The sequence below is a fragment of the Mesoplodon bidens genome (assembly GCF_964165515.1).
Source record: "Mesoplodon bidens genome assembly, chromosome: 1".
NCBI classification, from domain to species: domain Eukaryota; kingdom Metazoa; phylum Chordata; class Mammalia; order Artiodactyla; family Ziphiidae; genus Mesoplodon; species Mesoplodon bidens.
In genome coordinates, this window is record NC_138176.1 from 148,367,136 (window position 1) to 148,390,272 (window position 23,137).

Sequence of the window (23,137 nt, forward strand, 5' to 3'; positions counted from 1 at the left end):
CAAGGTAAAAACTATGGCTCTGAGGCAGTGAGTTTGACATAACTCCTGATGAAACTGGGGTATCTATGTGTGTGCTTTGGTCCAACGCTCATAAAGGAGGTCTGTTAGGGAAACTGAACTGGGGTTGGCGGGGGAGTGCAACCTGGGCCCTGCAACCTTACACAACAGTCATTCTGTGATTTTCCAAGGTTACCCTCTATCTTGTACAAGGCCGTCTACCTTTGGAATGATTGATTTAAGGGAGCTTCAACCTTTGTTCTTTAGATTCAGTAGCTTAAAGGGGAAGTCAGCTTTTTCTTTTTGAGGCAGATAGCAGGACCTAATGTCACTGAGAGACAGCCAGGGGCCTAATATCTCATTCTGTTCCCTCCTCTAATCTAACGTAGCAGTTCTTTGATGCCCCTGGAAGTCCAGACTCAGATAAGTTCTGTGGATGATAGGAGGCAAATAAGATAGCTGGACAACTTTAGAAACAAAGATGAAGAAGGGGTCAGAGGTCAGGGAGACGTGGTGGAAGGGACACGGGTGGAAGGCAGTGCTTTGGAAGGCGTACGTTGAAGAAACCTAGCGCATTACACGTGTCTGTATTTAAGGAACACCCAATCATTTGTCAAAAATTAAATTTTTGTTAAATTTTCAAATCTGCATGAATTAAAGCCACGTTTTGGCTGAAATATTTTCATGTGAACTATAAACTTGTTTATTGCTAAAGCTATTTAATAAAGTATTAAATGAAAATCATTAAAGAAAATATACTTTAAAACTCCACAGAGCAAACTGTTTTCATATTTCTGTGTTCCCCCCAACTTTTCCAAATATATTTCCCAGCTAAAGTCACTCTAACATTTTCCATGTTATTTTTAGTTTTCATAATAATCTTAGTATAACGATTCATCAATCTGATGAAATATGATTTACTTAGTCATCTCCCTCTTTTGATAAAAATTAGCTTGTTTTTCTTTTCCTGCCATCTTCCCTTCCTTCTTCCCTCCCTTTACTTACCCTCCCTCCCTCCCTCCTTCCTCTCTCTCTCTTTCTCTCTCCTCATGCCTTCCTTCTTTCCTGTCATAAATAATGTAGTAACTAACTTTGGTCTTATAGCCTTTAATTTGTTTAAATCCTTTCCTTTTTTTAATCCCAGGAATGAGCTACCTATTTTTTGAATTGTTTTGCACGTTTCCAAATTGATTTCCATACATTTTGTCCTTCACTGAGAGTGTTTTCTGACCACCTGCTTGGAATCATTGATTGCTCTTTTGGGGGATAACTGGCCATCAGGAATGATATAAAAGTGCTACTCACCTACTTGGTACCACAGGGGACAGGTCCCGGGTCTTGAAAGCAGGACACCCAGGCTCTAGTACTGGCCCTCCTACTAATTAGCTTTACGGTCTTGGACCAGTCATTTCCCTCTTAGCAGCCTCAGTTCCCTCCTTCATTATACTGAGCTAAAAATAAACACTCTAGAGAATCGTTGTGAAGATGGAATGAGGTAATACATGTAAAGACCCTATGAAAACCACATGAACCTAAATTTTAAGGACTTTGAAAGAGCGAGCTGAAAATTATTTAACTTACTGTGCAGAATGGTGGGGAGTTGTGTAGGCATGAGGGGTGTTCACAGATGGTGCTCCCTGACCTCTCAAGGCTTGCAGCTGTCCGCTTTGTCCTCATTTATTTTTTTGCTGCTGATCAAAATTATTCATTGTTCATTTGGGCTAGGATTCATTTCAGTTTGATTTATTATTTAATTTACTCAGCACTTCTTTATATTAAGTATCAAGTTTTCTACTAGTTACAATTGCTGCTCTTCCAGATTACTTAACATTCATTCATTCCACAAATATTTATTGGGTGCTTAAGATATGTGAACTTTATTGTTCATTGCTAAAAAAAAATTATGTGATTGTCATTTTCTTATTATTTTTTTGACAATCTTGAAACTCTTGGAAACAATATTTTACCCTCATTATTCTTAGGAGAGAATTTAAATATTAACAAAAGTTACCACCTTTCATAAAGAAAATATTTACCCATTCTATTTTTAATGGTTCGAATTCATATTTTCTATGGTTGGACTAACTCAGTAATGATCATATTAAAATTCGTTTTCCTCCTATTTTCTTTTCAATCATTATATTTTCAACTTATTCTAACAAATCATCGATTATTATCAATTTGCCTAGTGTCAGGATTTCCACATAGAAATCATGTAAAAACTAAACCCTAATATATTTGTTCCTTAAAAGAAGTCCTATTATTGTTATAGAATTCTAATTTCAAGTATAATATTACTAAACTAAACCAATGCCTGAGCCAGAATCTAAACCTGGCAACACAATGGGAAAAAGGTCTAGAATAAAGTTCATAATTTATTAAAAGAAGCATCTGTGGGTTTCCCCAGATATTAGAAGGGCACTTAGAAGAAATCAATATCAGTAAATTGGTACCTTACTGAAGTTCAGGTTCCTTACCCAAGGAGAACATTTGCAAGCCAACTTTGCAGAAGGTGAAATGACATTTTAAGCTTTCTGTTAGTACTAAATTAACAATAGTGATCCTATTAGTAATTTTTTTAATGCAAAAAGACTGTATCTCCAAGTATAATTGAAGCTAACATGGCCTGGGTTGGAGACTTAAAGCCTTTCCTCAGGATTTAGGAATAAAAAGTTAAAGATAGTCAATATAGAAACCACTTTGAAAATTACAAACAATATAATTTGTACAGAAACAAAAATAAGACCTACCATTTTGGGGCCTGCAACAAAGGCAGACTGACCATGAACCTAAGGAAGCTGAAACTTCAGTACTCCTCACTCGCCTGAGTCCCCATGAAATGTGCTGGGAGGGTGGGGAGCCAGGTAGTGATTGGAAACATTTCTAAGAAAGTATCGATATTTCTGATAAATTCCTTGAAGAGACCTCAGAAAATAAGGAATCTGAATCTCCAAGACCACAGTAATTTGTTGTAATATTTTTCTCATTCTAAATAGATGTTTACTTTTGTACCAACTTTTGTGTCCATAATTTTGAATTTTTTCCTTATGTAAGTCTCAGGCCCATGCAACATAGATCCACTCCTGGCCTAGGAGCTTCTTGAATGCAGGGACTGTATCTCTTTTGTTCACAGTTATACATACAGATGTCCAGGGAAGAGCCTGGCATAGAATACTTGTTGAATAAATGCCCACTATGGATCAGCTAGTTTGTTGGTGACCTGACATACATTGTTGATAATACAGCCTCTGCAAAGCAGGTTTTATTTTTCCCATTTTAGAGAAGAAACTGAAGTTCACAGAGGCTAGGTAGCTGTGGAGATAGGATGTGAATCCAGGCCTCTCTGATCACTATACTAAACCATCGTGCTTTCTGTATGTCCCACCAGTTCTAAATTTTGAATGTTGGGGAAAGGCCATTTGACTTGAACCACAGCATACTGTTTTAAAATTATATTTTCTTTAGGCTGTACTTGGTTATTAAAAGAACTAAACAGTCCTAGATTGAGGGTCCCACTCTCACCTGTTGAGAACAAAATATCTATACGTGTCTGGAATTTAGGATCACCTAGAAAGTTCATGGAGGACCTGCCAGCAAATTTGAGGTATTCAGAAAACCATGTAGTTGTCTAAGTGTCTAGTACAGCATGTAACATTTATGTGTAATTCCCTGTACCTCTTTCCTAGAACCAGCGATGTTGACATTGGATATTGTCCTTACTGGTGTCAGAGGCTAAATGAGTCCCTTAGGAACCATTTCTACACTTGACTGTCTTGACCAAGGATGGTGATGTTTACACCATTGTCAATATTAGACTGAAAGGGCAGGGACGCTGTGGTTGCATAGCAGTTAGCTCAGCATCACCTTTGAACAAATCATAATTAAATGGTCCTTAAAGATGAGTGACTTTCATGATCAAATAAAACAGAAGTGGTTAAATTACAGAACCATAGAAAATTTACAATATAAACAGTAATAAGAATGAACATATATTTAGTGCTAAATGTGCTGAGCACTATTCTAAGCACTTTCCATGTACCATCTCATTTAATCCTCATTTAAATCTTGAGAGGTAGGTACTATTATTATTCCCGTTTTATAGGAGAGGGAAGAGAGGTTAGGTAGCTTGTTCATAAGCTAAGTCAAGCCCAGGCTGTATTGCTCCAAGTTCTGTGTTCTTGCTTGCTAATTAGAGGTAGAAGATGGACTTTAGAGATCATTTGGTCCAATTCTTAAAAACTCTCTATTATAGATAAGATGCTGAAGCAAAAGAAATAAGTGACTTGGGAATTCCCTGGCAGTCCAGTGGTTGGGACTCTGCGCTTCCACTGCAGGGTCCCAGGGTTCGATCCCTGGTCAGGGAACTAAGATCCCACAAGCCGCATGGCACGGCCAAAAAAAAAAAAAAAAGAATAAGAAGTGACTTGCCCAAGGTCTCAGTTAGTGCAAAGCCAGAATTAGAACTAAATCCTTCAGCTTCTAGATCACTGTGATTTCTGGACATGATGCAAATTAAATTATGAGCTTTTGAAACAGACTTTTACATCTTAGACTCAAAGGTGATTGAACAGGCTGTGCAAATGCAAGGGTATGTAACAGACATGGCACAAAAACAAGGGCCAGTACATTGAGAAAGCCATCTGACAGTGTTTGGGTTCCAGGAACACTCTAAGAGACAATCTAAGAGTCATGGTTTTGATTACGCCTTTATCCAACCCCCTCAGTCCCCAGTCAAACAGTTCATCAGCATTACCTTCTGTTCTGCTTAATTATTTTTCCCCTTCAAGAAATTATACACATCAGCAAAATCAAGTTTAGAGAAATCATTCTTACTTATCTCTTTCCTTCAACCCATGGCTATTTTTTTTAATTAATTAATTTATTTATTTTGTCTGCGTTGGGTCTTCTTTGCTGCACATGGGCTTTCTCTAGTTGTGGCGAGCGGGGGCTACTCTTTGTTGCTGTGTGTGGGCTTCTCATTGCGCTGACTTCTCTTCCTGCAGAGGACAGGCTCTAGGTGCACGGGCTTCAGTAGTTGTGGCACGCAGGCTCAGTAGTTGTGGCACACGGGCTCAGTAGTTGGGGCTCGTGGGCTCTAGAGCTCAGGCTCAGTATTTGTGGCGCACAGGCTTAGTTGCTCTGGGGCATGTGGGATCTTCCTGGACCTGGGCTTGAACCCACGCCCCCTGCATTGGCAGGCGTTTCTTTTTTTGTTGGAGGTAGGAGTTTTTATTAATTAATTTATTTATTTTTGCTGTGTTGGGTCTTTGTTTCTGTGCGAGGGCTTTCTCTAGTTGTGGCAAGCGGGGGCCACTCTTCATTGTAGTGCACGGGCCTCTCACTATCCCAGCCTCTTTTGTTGCGGAGCACAGGCTCCAGACACACAGGCTCAGTAGTTGTGGCTCATGGGCCCAGTTGCTTCGTGGCATGTGGGATCCTCCCAGACCAAGGCTCGAACCCGTGTCCCCTGCATTAGCAGGCAGATTCTCAACCACTGCGCCACCAGGGAAGCCCCAGCAGGCGGATTCTTAACCACTGTGCCACCAGGGAAGGCCTCAACCCATGGCTATTATTTTATCCTTTTCTTCACTCTTCATTCATTTATGTTGATTGATTGCTTAAATTCAAGTCTACAAACACTTATTTAGCAAATACAAGGCAGCTTTGTGCAGTGGCAGTATCATAGCCAATGAGGTTTATCCGAGGCATGATTATTGCTAATTGAAAAATTTCCTAATACCCTGCCATGAAGACTTGAAATATAGTTGGCGTTGGCAATTTTTGAGAGTCTCTATGGAGACTGCTTAAAAACAAAAAAGCAAGTCACCTTAGGAGGCACTTAGAAAAAATATTAACAAGACACCTCCTGCCTTCAGATGAACTCTGACCTCTAGTAGGAGAGAGAAGTATAGAAATAAGTAGAAGAAAAACAGTATACGTCTACATTTCAATTAATTAGAAATGATAACAAAAGCTCAAGGTAGTAATATGATTCAAATTTGTAAAACAATGACTATATGTATATGCTTATATATACATAGAAAACTATCTGGACATTGAACGAGCTGCTAGCAGTCGTTACTTCTGGGGTATGGGATTAGGGAGGGAGAGAAGAGGAGAGCTTTCCGTTTTAACGTTATGTCTTTCTGTGTTGTCTGAATGTTTTGCAGTAAAAATGCATTATCTTTGAAATTTAAAAAAGTCGCGAGAATTGGTGGAAACAGATGGTTTCTGTCCGTGACTTTAATTGCTCTATGCTATCACTCTTCACGTTCTCTGAAGTTCCAAAAATCTCAAAGGAAAAAAAAGAAACTTAATTTAAAAGTTCTGTTATTCTGGGGGCTTCCCTGGTGGCGCAGTGGTTGAGAGTCCGCCTGCCCATGCAGGGAACGCGGGTTCATGCCCCGGTCCGGGAAGATCCCACATGCCGCGGAGCGGCTGGGCCCGTGAGCCATGGCCACTGAGCCTGCGCGTCCGGAGCCTGTGCTCCGCAACGGGAGAGGCCACAGCAGTGAGAGGCCCGCGTACCGCAAAAAAAATAAAAGTTCTGTTATTCTGGATTTCATTATATATTTTTACTCCGGAATAATACGTTGAGATTCAAAGGTAAAAGGAGGAGGCGTACAATACACACGTGATTAACACGGAAGAAGAACTGATAACAGTAAACCCAGCTCTTTATTTAAGATTCAGTCACATAATCTCTGGTCAAGATATGATGCTATAAAGAACCAATGAATGGAATCCTCCAAATACTAAAAGATCCTGGTTTTCATCAGCCTTAAGGCTCCCCCAAACAAGTAGCACTATTAGATCATCCAGGAAATCACTATAATTACTTCTGTGATTCACTGTTTATTGGTTAGTAAGTTAGAAGGTTGTGATCTATTCTCAGCATCCCTCTACTTTTCAGCAACAGAATTGCTGTTAATGTTCAATAATTTTAATTACTCCTTTTTAACATAGACTATTTTCTAATATTGAGTTTTCTCAGTAAGATTTTTTACATGCAATTAAATGATACATGTATTATATTATAAACAAGTGTGAAGTTTCGCTCAGTTCATAATTTCGTCATATCTAGCACTGTTTCCACTACTTACAATATTTTCTGTTCTCCAGTTGGGCCTAATTTTCCATGTATGAGAGTGTTCATATCAAATTAAGCTGTTTAAATACGATCATAATGTTATTCTCTGAACATTTATAATTACATTTATTTAAACCTGTTAATCATTCACTGAAGTATAACTTTTTCTACTTAATGATTAGAAAAGGTAAATACTGCTCTCTTGAAGGTTATAAAATACCAATTGCCATCTACAAATAGTTTTTTTTTACATGACTCTTCTATCTAACAATGGTATTCTGGTTATTGAAACTTTTTAGCAATTCTTATCCAAAAGCTGTTTTTACCTTTTATTCAAATTTGATTAGGAACATCTATAAGAATACTAGTGTTAACTTGTTTGATCATTATTTCCTATATTTTGTTAGAGGTGTCTTAGGTCCTAATGAAGATGAGTTGGGATAATAATATAGGTACGACGGGGAGTTCCCTGGTGGCCTAGTGGTTAGGATTCTGGGCTTTCACTGTTGTGGCCCGGGTTCAATCCCTGGTCAGGGAACTGAGATTCCATAAGCTGTGTGGCGTGGCAAAAAAAAAAAAAAAAAAAAAAAAAAAAAAAAATATATATATATATATATATGTATTTTTATATATATATATGTACTATGCATTAGCTAATTAAATGAATGATTGTTTTAACATTTTTAAACTTTAGATGGTATTGCCAAGGGCACACGTATGTGATTTAACAGCACTTTAATGGGACGCTAAAGTTTTGAGCAAATAAAAAGTAAAATCATGGGGACAAAGGAAAAAACTAATGGTTAATGTATGGGTCAGTGATAAATTGTTCACAGGTTTTGTGGACAAATAAAACATGTAGATAGATTTTTAAAAATAGATCTTTATTGGAGTATAATTGCTTCACAGTACTGTGTTAGTTTCTGCTGTATAACAAAGCGAGTCAACTATGTGCATACATATGTCTCCATATCCCCTCCCTCTTGCGTCTCCCTCCCACCCGCCTTATCCCACCCCTCTAGGTCATCTCAAGACACTGAGATGATCTCCCTGTGCTATGCTGCTGCTTCCCACTAGCTACCTATTTTACCTTTGGTAGTGTATATATGTCAGTGGTACTCCCTCACTTCCTTCCAGCTTACCCCTCCCCCTCCCAGTGTCCTCAAGTCCATTCTCTATGTCTATGTCTTTATTCCTGCCCTGCCACTAGGTTCGTCAGTACCATTTTTTTTTTTTAGATTCCATATATATGCATTAGCATATGGTATTTGTCTTTCTCTTTCTGACTTACTTCACTCTCTATGACAGACTCCAGGTCCATCCACCTCACTACAAATAACTCAATTTCGTTTCTTTTTATGGCTGAGTAATATTCCATCATATATATGTGCTACAACTACCATGTGACCCAGCAGTCCCACTACTGGACATATACCCTGAGAAAACCGTAATTCAAAAAGAGATGTACCACACTGTTCATTGCAGCACTATTTACAATAGCCAGGACATGGAAGCAACCTAAATGTCCATTGACAGATGAATGGATATACATAGATTGTTTTGGTCTTTAAATAGGGAATATGAGTCAAATATCTATTGAGTCTGCATCAACACAAGTGGCTGCAATGGAGTTGTAGGCTGTAAATTGTTTTTCACTGAGGCTAGGTAGCTGATTCATGTCATTAAACCTTGCTAGCTTGGATTCAGACAGATGAAATTTAAATTTTGGATCTGACACTTATTATGAGTAAAAAACCCACACTTGTACAGCTTTGTAACCTCAGGCAAATTTCTGTGGGCTTCAGTTTCATCAACTATAAAATGCCTATAAGAATATCTACCTGGCAGGGTTGATGTGAGAATTGAATGAGCTAACATATGAAAAGTACCTAGTACACTTTCTGACAATATATTAGGTGTGTGAAAAAAAATTCTACTTATAATAATAGTTATTAAGAATAGTATGATAGAATGTCAAAAAGTTATCTGTAATAATTGTCTCGTCTCCATTTTAAGACTTAAGACCAATCTCTGTCCTTTATGCTCCCCATTTCTGTGTTCTTTTTCATTTTTTGCTTGTTTTTGGTGTTGGCGGGGACATGGTGGAAGGTAGCAAGTAAGTTTTTTTTTTTTTTTTTTTTTTGTGGTACGCGGGCCTCTCACTGCTGTGGCCTCTCCCATCGCGGAGCACAGGCTCTGGACGCGCATGCTCAGCGGCCATGGCTCACGGGCCCAGCCGCTCCGTGGCATGTGGGATCTTCCCGGACCGGGGCACGAACCCGTGTCCCCTGCATCAGCAGGCAGACTCTCAACCGCTGCGCCACCAGGGAAGCCCATAAGTTTTTTTTTAACTTTCTCACTGACAGAAAAGCTTGGGCTAGTTTTTTAGCTACAAGATTTAGCAAAAATTAATTTTAATATGTTATTGTCTTGCAACCCAACTTTAATAAGGGAGTTTTTTAAAATTCCTCTTTTTTTCATGGAAAAAGAAAGTTTCAGACGATCCTTGAAGATTTTGCTTCTGTCTAACCAAGGCAAGCTAAAAATGCTCCAGCTAGAAACTCCATTTCAAAATATTACACTTAGTCTTAAAGATATTGGTAGGGGGGTTGGGTCAAAGAGGTTTAAAAATGACATTTAATCTATTTAAATGTGCCTGTGAAACACTGCAGCCTTCTTGTTCAAGAAAGCAGGGACTTCCCTGGTGGTGCAGTGGTTAAGAATCCGCCTGCCAATGCAGGGGACAAGGGTTTGAGCCCTGGTCTGGGAAGATTCCACATGACGTGGAGCGACTCTAAGCCGGTGAGCCACAACTACTGAGCCCACGTGCCACAACTACTGAAGCCCGAGCGCCTAGAGCCCATGCTCCACAAAAAGAGAAGCCACCGCAATGAGAAGCCCCTGCACTGCAATGAAGAGTAACCCTCCCTGGCTGCAGCTAGAGAAAGCCCACGTGCAGCAATGAAGACCCAATGCGGCCAAAAAATAAGTAAATAAAAAATAAATAAATTTATAAAAAAGAAAAAAGAAAGCAGCTGCAGCTGTCTGTTGCCAAAGAAGGCTTAGCTATAAATCATTTGAATGGTGGCTTTTTCACAGCTGTTTTTGCAGTTTTAGCACTAAATTTTGGTTAAGAATTTCGACAAGTCTTTAAGAAACGTACTATATAAAGATGATTGTTTTCTTTTCTTTTAAAAATACAAAATATTCTCATTACTTTCTTATCTTATTTTTTTTTTGCTTTTGTCACAACATGTAAAAATAGAAAGAATAGTATGATGACCCCTCAAAATACATCTCTCAGCTTTAATGATGATCAACATTCTGCACCTTGTTTCAAGATGGGCTTTCAATGTAAACTTTTTAATAGAAGCTGGTATACACAGAAATTGATTTGCATGTTCTGAAAAGACTATATATTTATGCCAGTATCTGGGTTGGTGTGTGTGTGTGTGTGTGTGTGTGTGTGTGTGTGTGTCTGAAGTCCACTTTTATTCAATTACAATTTTAAATACTTTCTGGGGCAAGGCAGACCTCCCTTAAATAGAAAATAATTAATATCATTTATTGAACACCTAATACATATGCAGACTCGTGTGACCTTCTCTGAGAGAATGACGCCAGTAAATACTAAGACAGAGTTCCTCAAAGAGGTGGAAAAATAGGGAATAAATCAAGTCTTATTCTAGGCTCAGGAACAAATGGATGAGGCCTTGACCTAGAGTAGAGTTTCCCAACATTTCTTGTCCTGAAACCCTCTTTCACAGTATTAAGCAATCTCTTGAGCCCCTGAGGAATTTAAAAAATCATTGCATTATTTGTGTGTGGTATACAAACAAGTGTTGACATATATTTTGTTTTATATAAGTCTATTTCTTTAAAGATTGTACTGAAAAGTTTAAAATATTCAGAAAATAAAATACTCATATATAAAATACTCATATACATAAACATAAGTATTGGCATTTCCCCATTTAATAAATATTTTTACATTTTTATTTTTATTTTTATTTATTTATTTATTTTTTTTTTTGAGGGCCTCTCACTGTTGTGGCCTCTCCCGTTGTTGCGGAGCACAGGCTCCGGATGCGCAGACTCAGCGGCCATGGCTCACGGGCCCAGCCACTCTGCGGCATGTGGGATCTTCCCGGACCGGGGCACGAACCCGTGTCCCCTGCATCGGCAGGCGGACTCTCAACCACTGCGCCACCAGGGAAGCCCATTTTTAAAATTATTTTAATTACATAAGAAAAAGCATTTTATGACACATTTTTAAATGACACAATGTGTTTGGTTTTACGACTGAATATATACTAAAATGCAGAATAAAATTTACATATTCAGTGGTCTTTTCCAAGCCTGGTACACCTACCTCTTTTTGTATGGGACATGACATTGGGCAGAACAAAGTTGAACATTTTTTTATTTTAAATATTTATTTTAAGGATATTAGAAAATACTGGTATTTCGTGTATAATAGGATATAAAAATTCCTTTCAAAATAAACATTTTTTTTTTTTTGGCCACACGGTTTGTGGGTTCCCTGAGCAGGGATTGAACCCCGGGCCACAGAAGTGAAAGCACTGAATCCTAACTACTAGACCACCAGGGAACTACCCTCAAAATAAACATTTTTTTTTTTTTTTTTTTTTTTGCAGTACGCGGGTCTCTCACTGTTGTGGCCTCTCCTGTTGCGGAGCCCAGGCTCCGGACGCGCAGGCTCAGTGGCCATGGCTCACGGGCCCAGCCGCTCCGCGGCATGTGGGATCTTCCCGGACCGGGGCACGAACCCATGTCCCCTGCATCGGCAGACGGACTCCCAACCACTGTGCCACCAGGGAAGCCCAAAATAAACATTTTTAAAGAAAAATGTTTTAATAAATAATAGTGCATGTGGTACTTGGATATACAAACAAACAAAAAAGCCAGCAAAAAAGCCAGCATGAAGTGATGCACAAAATATCCAAACTTTGTGAAACACAGTGTTATGGCATCAAAAATGGATAAATATTTATATATTTATAATATTGCTTCTATAACATTCTGTTTGAATTCTTGAATTTTGCTCTAAAAAAAGTACAAGCTTTCAAAAAGTACGTTTACTGTTTTGTTCATAAATAACTATATAAGAGAAATAGTTTGCGGCAACTCTTTCAAGTATTTTACAAATAACACAAAGTTAGTAGGAACAGTCTTTATTCCCAAAGTGTGAAAAGCCAAATTAGATACAATCAACATTATTTCCTCATTTAACATTTTTTAAAGAATTGTTTGTTCTCTAAAAACATCCTGATATGGCATAAATTAGAGTCTATGTATGTGACTTACAGGTCTGGTGAAAATCTCCTTGAGGCAATTTTGTAAAACTGAGACAATTTTATGTCCCTCATACTGATTCTATTTCAAACATCTTATTTTTTATGCTTCATGTCTTTAACCAGTTGCCAATTTATAGGTTTAAGTCAGTGGTTTTCATGGGAGGGAAGGGGGAGAAATTTTGTCCCGCCCCCCGCCTCCAACTCCAGGGGACATTTGGCAAAGTCTGGAGACAATTTTGGTTGTTGTAACCCTGTGGAGGAGGGTGCCACTGTCATCTAGGGGGCAGAGGCCAGGGATGCTGCTAAACGTCGTGTAATGCACAGGACAACTCACGACAAGAAAGAATTATTTGGCCCAATATGTCAATAGTGCCCAGGTTGAGAAATCCTGGTACTATGTAAACAGTTCACATCTATGAAAGATAATAATTTAAAGCCATGAAGTGGTCAGAACTATCATGGAAGCTGGCAGTATTTACTGGAGTAATAAACTGAATGAGTTACCATCTTATGAGCAATCTCATATCCTCCAACCTCCCTGCATGTTTACTCAGAGGCTCTCAGATATTTCATTTTAAGGAGGAGGGGATGGAATCTATAAATTTCAGTTATTATGCATATTTACTGCTTTAAAAATAGAATGAAAACTGACACCATTACTGCCTTTACTAATGTGAAAACTTGTGGCTCTGCTGCTCTGAGGCATGAGTGCATAGGCCAAACAGGCTAGGATCTGTCTCTGGGGTTTTAAAAACTGGACTTGGGAGAGAGAACTCTCCTCTACAAAGGAGAGAATGAGGAGAACCCACAAGAAGGAATGGACGTGAGAGACTGAGATAAAGGGCTTCTGAGAGTGTCCTGGTTACTGGGTCCATTCATCCCTGTGATCTGGTTACAGGAAAATGCTCATTTTTGCTTAAGCCAACTTGAATTAGGTTTGTGTCTCTTGCAACCAAGAGTCCTAACTTATAAACACACCACTGGATTAATATAAGCAATATTTCAAGAATTAGCAAGAATGCAATGAAATATGAATTTTGAACTTGAGATTGGTTCTTTCATTACAAGGTTTAAGATAGAAATCCTAAACCACTCATTCCACAAATCTTAATACCTATCATGTACCTAATATTCTGTGCTAGGTGCTGGAAACATAAAACACATGAAAAATAGTCTCTCCTTGCAAAGAACTCTCAGGCTAGTTGGGGGAGATGGAAAAGTACCATATGAAAAGACTGCTATGATAAAAGCAAGCACATTTTATTATGGGAGCCCTCAGGAGGGACACTAACCCTAATGAGTTAAGGAGAACTTAGAGCTGGTGACCGCCTAAACTGAGTATTGAAGGACAGTAGATGGATAAAGCATGGGGTAAGGAGGGTGTTCTAGCTGGATAGAGAGTTAGTAGAGGCTGAGTGGAGAGGAATAGTAAGGTAAAATTAAGGCACTCCTAGTCGTGCATTATTGTGGGGTGTAGGGTACAAGGGGTCAGCATTAGTGATGGGGATGGGAGAGGGATGGGGATGGTCAGGAAGGAGGGAATGGAGGCCAGGGTTGTGTCTTGAAGATCTTGCTGAAAACTTGGGACTTTATCCCTAAAACTTTGGGAAGCCACTAATGGATTTTATGCAAGGGAGTGACATGATGCTTGGTAGAAATGTCACTCTGTAAATGGAGATAATAATAGGTACCTGGCAAGGTTGTTGTAAAGATTATAGATAGGGCTTCCCTGGTAGTGCAGTGGTTGAGAGTCCGCCTGCCGATGCAGGGGACATGGGTTCGTGCCCCCGTCCGGGAAGATCCCACATGCCGCGGAGCGGCTGGGCCCGTGAGCCATGGCCGCTGAGCCTGCGCGTCCGGAGCCTGCCTGCACATCCGGAGCCTGTGCTCCGCAACGGGAGAGGGCACAACAGTGAGAGGCCCGCGTACCGCAAAAAAAAAAAAAGAAAAAAAATTATAGATAGTATATTAAGCTATGATTACAGTGCTTAGAGTTGGTTAAGGCCAAAAAAGTCACCCTCTTTCTGTTCCAAATATTGTAAAAAACTCAGAGTGGAGCATCTATTAGTAGGGGTGATTATGGTAAATTTCTACCTGAGAGACTTGCTCTAGGTGCCACCAAGTCTGCATAAAGTGGAGTCTAGATTCCAGGTCAGTCTCAGGACTGCCTAGACCATTTAGGTTTCCTGCAAACCAGGACATTTCAGACTGAGATGGCGTTTTCAGCATCATCCTGGAACTAGAAACATTGCAATAGCTGCTGTGAAATCTTTTCAATATCTGAGGATTGGGGAATAAAGTGGTCTATAAACCACCCATGAATTTAGTTTTATATTAGTTTTTTTAACTCAATAAATATTCTTGGACAAAAAACTAGTCCTAAAGAATGCTTCTTCTGGGTCACAAGGTGGCATAATAAGGAAGAAATACTTCATTGCAGCATAAAATATCAAATTAATCTTTTCTATGTCAGAAGGAGGACAGAGAGGGAGCAAGTGAGAAAATCTAGTTCACCTCAGGCAGCCAGACTATTGCAAGATTTCTCTCTGGTGCTGTAAGCCACTGGGTTATGCAGCAGAGTTCACTTTCTGACTAATTACAAGGGACCCCTCATGCTCCTTATGTAGGTTTGTGATTTAGAAACTTTAAAGGGATGAAAGAAATTATTTGGAAAACATAATAATTTTAAAATGTAATCCATCAATTTAAAACTATAAAATTTATCCTACTATCAGAGAGTGTTAATCTTGTGTTAGAGGCAGAGTTTATCTTAAATTAGAGGAAAATGACAAACATCTGAAAATATAGCTTTGATAGGATAGGTTCGGAAGCAGTATCTATTTGTTAGTTATAACTTTTTCTTGTGTATTTTTATCAGTCAGTTTATAAGGCTTTAAATGAATCACTGAAACATATTCTTCATGATAATTCTACTTGTGAACATTTTTCCAGGTAACCAAAAACTTTTTAACAATTTAGAATATTTTTCTTTACACAAAAGTTGAATAATCATATATGTGCATGTATTTGCATAGACAACTTTAAAAAGACTATATAAAATATTACTAATACTAGTTTTCTTGAGGTTGGGATTATCAGGTGGAGAGGGAGGGAGAAATTAAACCTTTTCATTGTGTACCCTTTGGTACAATCTGATGTTTCTCCGTTTACACAAGCATGTATTGTTTTAATAATTGAAAGAACTAAATAAAAGGAATATTTTTTCTAAAATGTATACCATAACCTTCATAGTTAATAGCTATAATTTTTCTCCCCTTGAGGCCTATTTGCCAAATCACAGTATACACACATATTAATAATATGTTCTATATACAGCTATATTCAAAGCTATGTAAATGACCTTGAGATTGTAATGCAATCTGTTAACTGCAAGGGCAGATGTGACTGAACCACACGTATAATAATCCAGAAAGTTCAAAAAGAAAAGAAGGATTAACATATTTTGTATGTGCAAATTTAGACATGGGGTAATTTTATGTTCCTATACATTTTTCTGTTTCTATATATTTAACATTTGATTATTAAAAAATCAAATTATGTCTCGTAGCACATTATGAAACCCTACTAGGAAAGCTTTTTTCATTTTCAAAAGGTAGCAGGTGTCCAGGGTAATTTATTTTTCCCAGGCAAACTATTTAGCTCAAAAAGTGAAGTCTGATTCTAGATATTAGCCTCAATGTGAGATGAAATCTCTTGAAAATTCCTGAAAGATTGCTCTTTTAAAAATATTCTTAATAGAGGCATCCAATGTTTACTAATGCTGTAATTTATAAATTCCATGTTGACAACAGCTCATTTTACTCTGTAAACTTGGGCAAGTTATTTAATCTCACTAAGCTTCAGTTTGCTCATCTTTAAAATGGGGATAATAATAGGACCCAGTTCATAAGGTTATCATGAGGATTAAATGTGATAATGCATGTAATATGCTTAATGTCGTCTGTGGTAAATAGTAAGCACTCAATAAATATTAGCTATTATTTTGCTTACATTTTCACTATTGTTTTAATCATTTTAGCATTTCCCAGCATAAACTCTAGCTTTTGAAATATGCTCCTTTAGAACACTTAAAGCATATTCTTCCCAGTTTTTATGCTACTAGTTTAATTTTAGCTCCTAGAACAAATAATCTCATCTTTCCTGCCATGTAATACAAATAAAACCAACTGTGAAATACATTTATTTCAATGCCTGCATTTAATGTGTATCATCAGTTAGCTAACATTTATTTAGCTCACTATTTCTAAATATCACTAAGAATAGCAAGACTAACAACAAATACATATTTGAACTGGTCATGCCTTAACATAAAATTTTGAAATTGTTGCATGTGGTCAGAAAAGGGTTTCAACAATTAAATTTATAAAGGACTGGTCTTCCACAGAATGAAAGGAAACTCACATTCTCATGCTCTGATGTGTAACAGTAGATTTTAAAATAGTTAATTTAAGAAGTGCAATATTTAAGGAAAATAATTGGATTAACACATTAAAAATAGCTTAGATAGATAAAACATACACTAAGAATGAAATTTGAGGATAGAACTTGTGAATTAGACTAAAATTGATAGAGTTGATTTCAATAAAAAGAGTTATTTAAATGGAAGATACACTTCTTAGAGTTTCTTTTAAACTCCTGCTCTTTATCCTCTGAAGCTATAATAAGAAGTCATCTGTACAGTACCTTGATCAGGTTGTGTCCCACGGTGTAGACAGCTGCTAAATTTCCCTTCTCTCCAGGGGCATGGATACCTGTCCCATACCCATGCCAAGCGACTAGATATGGGTTGTGAATTGTAATCCAATATTTGACTCGGTCCCCAAACGTCTGGAAGCAGTATGTGGCATAGTCATTGAAGATATCTATTATGGTTTCATTTTTCCACCCCCCATATTTTTCTTGCAGTGCCAAAGGCAAATCCCAATGGTATAAAGTAACTATAGGTTCAACGTTTCTAAGTACCAGAGCGTTGAGAAGAGTATTATAGTACTGGAGACCTTTTGCGTTAGCAGCTGATACTGTTCCATCGGGGAAAAGCCTTGGCCAGGAAATTGAAAATTGATAAAAAGAAACGCCTAAAAAATCAAGGGCTGATAAGTCTTTTTTCAGAAAAATGTAACTGTCACTGGAACTATTTGTGCCGTTGACATTTTTAAGGTGTGTATGGATGAAATGATCCCATATAGAGGGTCCTTTTCCGTCTGTCTTCCAATTCCCTTCCACTTGAAATGCTCCAGTCCCAACACCCCAGAAAAAGTTTTTAGGAAAAGTGTCATAGAGAAACAGCTGACTTTCATTTACCGGACTAAAATTAGGATTTTTAGACCATATAGCTCTTCCGTCTCCAGAGAATCCAGTAACAGCTCGAAGGAGAATAAATGCTGACAGGATGACAGATCTTTGCAGTCCCCCGCTGGACATTGTTTTCCTATAGCGTATGTTTCTTTCATCGGTGCTGAAGAAAATCCATTCATTCCCTGGAGATCATGCCTCACAGCCTGGCTTCATTTGCCACTAGCGGCTCGACTGTCTTATCAACGCTTCAGTAAAAAAGCTTGTGATTGTAAAGCTCTGTCAATGATTAGCTTGAACTGTGAGACTTAGGATGGGTCATGGAGAACAACGTAATTTGTGGGAGGGGGCTCTATTACACTCACCAACACGTCACCTTCTCTCTTATTATTGGAAAAATTAGATGGAAATGCATGTGACAATAGTTCCAATGTGTAACAAACACACATCAACAGTGAATAAAATGCCATAGTTTCTTTGTAGCCTTTCATATGGATCCAAATTTCTTCTGAATGTTTTGGACATTATTGAGCAAAGTGTATACCTTTTCTATTTTTATAGTTTTTGAGTGGTAATTTTATTTTTCACATTTCAGGAAAAACAATCTTATGGACAAATAAATAGTATTCCTATATGTCCAAAATAAAGAATTAAAAAACATAAGATATTACACTTCCACGAAAATTACAACACATCTAAGAATAATCTTATTAAATGCTATCTATTTTAAGAAAATTATAAAAATGTCTTTATAAATTAAAAAAATGAACGAAGAAATATATAACACTGAAACATTGAATAATTGTTTGGGTCGAAACATTGAGTCATTTCCAATTTAATTTATACATTTAATGCACTTTTAACCAAAGTCCTCTAATCCCAAATTTTAGTTCAACAAAATTATTGTGGAAGCTCACTTAAAGAATAAATAGGCAATCACTAAAAAAAAAAACTGAAAAAGAAAATAGTGAAGCTGTTTACTACCTTCAGATATAAAAACATTAAAAAACAATTTAAAGAGCATTGTCTGCAAAAAGAATAAATAAAAAGAAATATTGCAGAATCTATAGCCTCCAAATAACCTTGAAAAAAGTTAAAGTTTTAAATATTTGAAGCATCACATACTAATGAGAGGCAGAGTGGTTAATAGTTTGGCCCCTGGAATTAGACTGCCAGTCATACAGCTGTGTGACTGGGGACAAGTTCTTTCACCTTTCTGCTCCTCAGTTTCCTCTCATGTAAGATAAGGCATAATAATAGTATCTACTGCCTGAATTATTGTGAGGGTTAAATGAATTAATACATGTAAAGCACGTCGAGCAGATACTGACACATACATAGTAAGTGCTCAGTGAACATTACTTATTTTTATGTGAAAGGTAAGGATTATTCAGGAAGTGACGCTAGGATTTAGCATAAGAGACACTAAGTTCTGGCTCCTGCCTACATTTTTAGCTTCATTTCTCATCCATTAACCACAAGTAACCTCCTTCCCTGCAGCCATAACAAATAACTTCTAAATAGCTGTGCACACATTGATCAGTCCCATCCCTGTGCCTTGGTACGTGTGCTCTCTGCTCTCTGCATAGGATGTGTTCTCCCCCGCTTCAACTAGCTCATGTCTACCTGTTTTTCAAAACTTCAGTACCTCCTCTGGAAAGCCTTTTTGACTCCCCAGTTTGATTTTATTTATTTTTAAATTTAGATTAAAAAAATTTTTAGTTTATCAATCCTCTTGTGAAAAATCTTCACAATCGCTGCAGATAAAGTCACTGCAGAATCTACTCCACCTGTGTCCAATCTCCAGCTCACATTATACCAGCGTTAACATTGGCCTTACAGTCTCCTGACTTTTCCTCATTCTGTTCTTGCATTCCTTTTGCTGTTTGCTTGAGGTATACTTCTTCTCATACAGGCCACGTCTTGCAAGTCTATGTCTGCGTTCATTTTTTGGGGAGTAATCTAAGGAACTGTAAATCAGCTGTCTTGTTACCACCAAAATAGGTTCTGAATCCAAATACAAAGATGACATCTGGTGTGGTCTTGTACATTTTAGCTAGTTTTTCTCGAATTTCTGTCTTAGGTACTGTTGTGTTCCCAGGAAGAAGGACGTCAGTGACCAGTTGTTTCTGCTAAAGTAGTCATTTGGTTATGAACTTCCTGGTCCAGATAGTTACAGTGTCATTCATGATGGCAGTTGGTCCTCAGGCAGCCAGGGAGTGAAAAAAGCCAGTTTGATATGATTTAGATGGATATTCTCTGTGTCCCCATAGCAGCCCATGCTTTTGCTGTTTTGACACTTAACATATAATACATTTATTTGTATCCTCTGTTTGACTGTCATCTCTTTCTCTTTTAAAAATAAGGACCATTACTGTTTGGTTCCCTGTTGAATAACTGGGGCCTAAAGTATATGCTGAATGCAGGAATGTACCTATGGTATACTATGTATACCTCTATCATTGTATTTATCACATAATCCGGGAATTGTTTGTCTCCCTTACTAGACTGTAAGAATATCTCTTATCTAAATCTTTATCATCGCTTATCAGAGTAAATGCTTAATCACTGTCTGTTAAGTGAATGGAGTTGATGCAGTTAATTCCCTATTTTAAAACAAAAATTTTCCAGGTTTGGGACTTCCCTGGTGGTCCAGTGGCTAAGACTCCACGCATCCACTGCAGGGGGTGCAGATTTGATCCCTGGTCGGGGACTAAGATCCTGCATGCTGTGTGGCGTGCCAAAAAAAAAATTTCTAGGTTTATTGAGATTTAATTGACGTATAACATCGTTTTAGTTTAAGGTATACAACATAATAATTTGATATATATGTATATATTATGAAATGATTATTAAAAATAAAAAATTTAATGTAATAATTTGCACCCTCACAAATATATTTATTTCAAAAATATATAGCCACAGACATTTAAGTTGGTAAATTTTATGTAATGTGTATCTTACCACAATTAAAAAAAAGTATATATATAGGGAATTCCTTGGCAGTCCAGTGGTTAGGACTCTGTACTTTCACTGTTGAGGGCTCAGGTTCAATATCTGGATGGGGAAATAAGATCCCACAAGCCACGTGGCACAGCCAAGAAAAAAAAAAATATATATATATATAGAGAGAGAGAGAGAGAAAGAGAGAGCCACAGAACTCTAAAAGAAAACAGAAATAAATATGAAATTATATAAATATATATTTTGTATGATCTTATGTATATATGATCACATATAATTTATAATTAAAATATTTGTAAAAGTAAAAATTGGAAGACTAATAACAAACTTGAAAAATGAGCAGATATAGAAAGAAAATGGCCAACTTTTTGTTATATAAGTATTTCATTGCAAATCAATAAGAAAAATACTCTAAATCAAATAAATGGACAAACAACATGAATGAAAAATATAAAAAGAGGACTGTGTAGCTAATGAAAAAAATTTAAATGACCAGTAATTAAAAACACATACAGGGGCTTCCCTGGTGGCACAGTGGTTGAGAATCCATCTGCCAATGCAGGGGACACGGGTTTGATCCCTGGCCCGGGAAGATCCCACATGCCGCGGAGCAACTAAGCTCGTATGCCACAACTACTGAGCCTGTGCTCTAGAGCCCGTGAGCCACAACTACTGAGCCTGCGTGCCGCAACTACTGAAGCCCGCGTGCCTAGAGCCTGTGCTCCACAATGAGAGAAGCCACTGCTATGAGAAACCCGCGCACCGCAACGAATAGTAGCCCCCGCTCGCCGCAACTAGAGAATGCCCTCGTGCAGCAATGAAGACCCAACACAGCCAAAAATAAAAACAACAACAAAAAAAACACATACAAAAATAACTATATAATATTTTCTTTTATAAAATTAGCAAAAATAAATATAAGTAATGAAAATCGGTGTTGATGAGATTGTAGGACATTGCTGATTAGAATATAAATTTGTACAATACTCATGGAAAGCAATTTTTCAATATATCATGAACCTTAGATTTTTGTCATATATTTTAATCTAATAACTTCAGAAATGTATCATAATAAGTTATTACAAATATATAAAATGCTATATGTGCAAATATTTTTATAGCAGCATTGTTTATGACAGAAGGAAATTAAAAATAATTTAAGGATTCATTCATAAGAGAATAATTACCTAAAGCATGAAATATTCATTTGGTGAAATGTTGTAGAGTCATTAACATTTTCGAAGAATATATAGTAACGTTAAAATGATGAAGATAAAAAACTGAAAAAATCCAGACAATAAATTGAATAATAGTATGATCATAATGATGTAATAAAAGCTATAACCAATAGCTTTTATTGGGACTAGGACCCTGGGACTTCCCTGGTGGCACAATGGTTAAGAATCACCTGCCAATGCAGGGGACATGGGTTCGAGCCCTGGTTCAGGAAGATCCCTCATGCCATGGAGCAACTAAGCCCATGTGCCACAACTACTGAGCCTGCGTGCCTCAACTAAGCCCATGTGCCTAGAGCCTGTGCTCTAGAGAAGCCACCATAATGAGAAGACCATGCACTGCAAGGAAGAGTAACCCCACTCAACACAACTAGAGATAACCCATGTGCAGCAACGAACACCCAATGCAGCCAAAATAAATTAATTAATAAATTAATTGAAAAAAAAGAGTGAACCCTAATGTAAACTATGAACTTTAGTTAGTAATGTATCAATATTGGCTTACCAATTATAACAAATATACCACACTAATGCAAGATGTTAAAAATAGGGGAAATGTGGGGGGAGGGAGTGATGGAGTGTGTGGAAGCTATAATTGCTCAATAAAAGTCTTTTAATTAAAAAAAGTTAATTGACAAAGGCAAGTTTTGAAATGTGTACTGAGTATTTTTTAAAATTTATTTTTATTTAACTATAGTTGATTTACAGTATTGTGTTAGTTTCAGGTGTACAGCTTCAAATTCTTTTCCATTATAGATTATTAGAAGATATTGAATATAGTTTCCTGTGCTAAAAAGTAAATCTTTGTTGTTTATCTATTTTATATATAGTGGTATGTATCTGTTAATCCCTTACTCCTAATTTATCCCACCCCTTCCCCTTTCCCTTTGGTAACCATAGGTTTGTTTTCTATGTCTGTGAGTCTGTTTCTGTTTTGTAAATAAGTTCATCTGTGTCATATTTTAGACTCCAGAAATAAGTGATGTCATATGGTATTTGTTTTTCTCTTTCTGACTTACTTTACTTAGCATGATAATCTCTAGGTCCGTCTATGTTTCTGCAAATGGTAGGGTTTCATTCTTTTTTTTATGGCTGAGTAATATTCCATTATACATATACTATAGTATATATTACTATATATATTATACATACTATATACCTAGTATGTAATATATACTTTATATATATAATGGAATATATATATCACATCTTCTTTATCC

General features: G+C 37.3%; 1 protein-coding gene and 1 pseudogene across 2 annotated transcripts in view; both read right to left on the bottom strand.

Moving 5' to 3' along the window:
• KLB (klotho beta) overlaps positions 1-17,934 on the bottom strand; it is a gene marked incomplete at its 5' end in the record, with an annotated part of 37,538 nt that extends 19,604 nt beyond the window's left edge. The window contains 2 exon segments of the mRNA XM_081237499.1: positions 17,110-17,910; positions 17,914-17,934. Of these exon segments, the coding sequence (XP_081093625.1) occupies positions 17,110-17,910; positions 17,914-17,934 (822 nt within the window).
• A 1,592-nt stretch (positions 17,935-19,526) lies between these two features.
• Positions 19,527-19,907, bottom strand: LOC308628426 (small ribosomal subunit protein eS24-like; annotated as a pseudogene). The gene has a single exon. The product of its transcript is annotated as a small ribosomal subunit protein eS24-like (transcript).
• Positions 19,908-23,137: the final 3,230 nt, after the last annotated feature.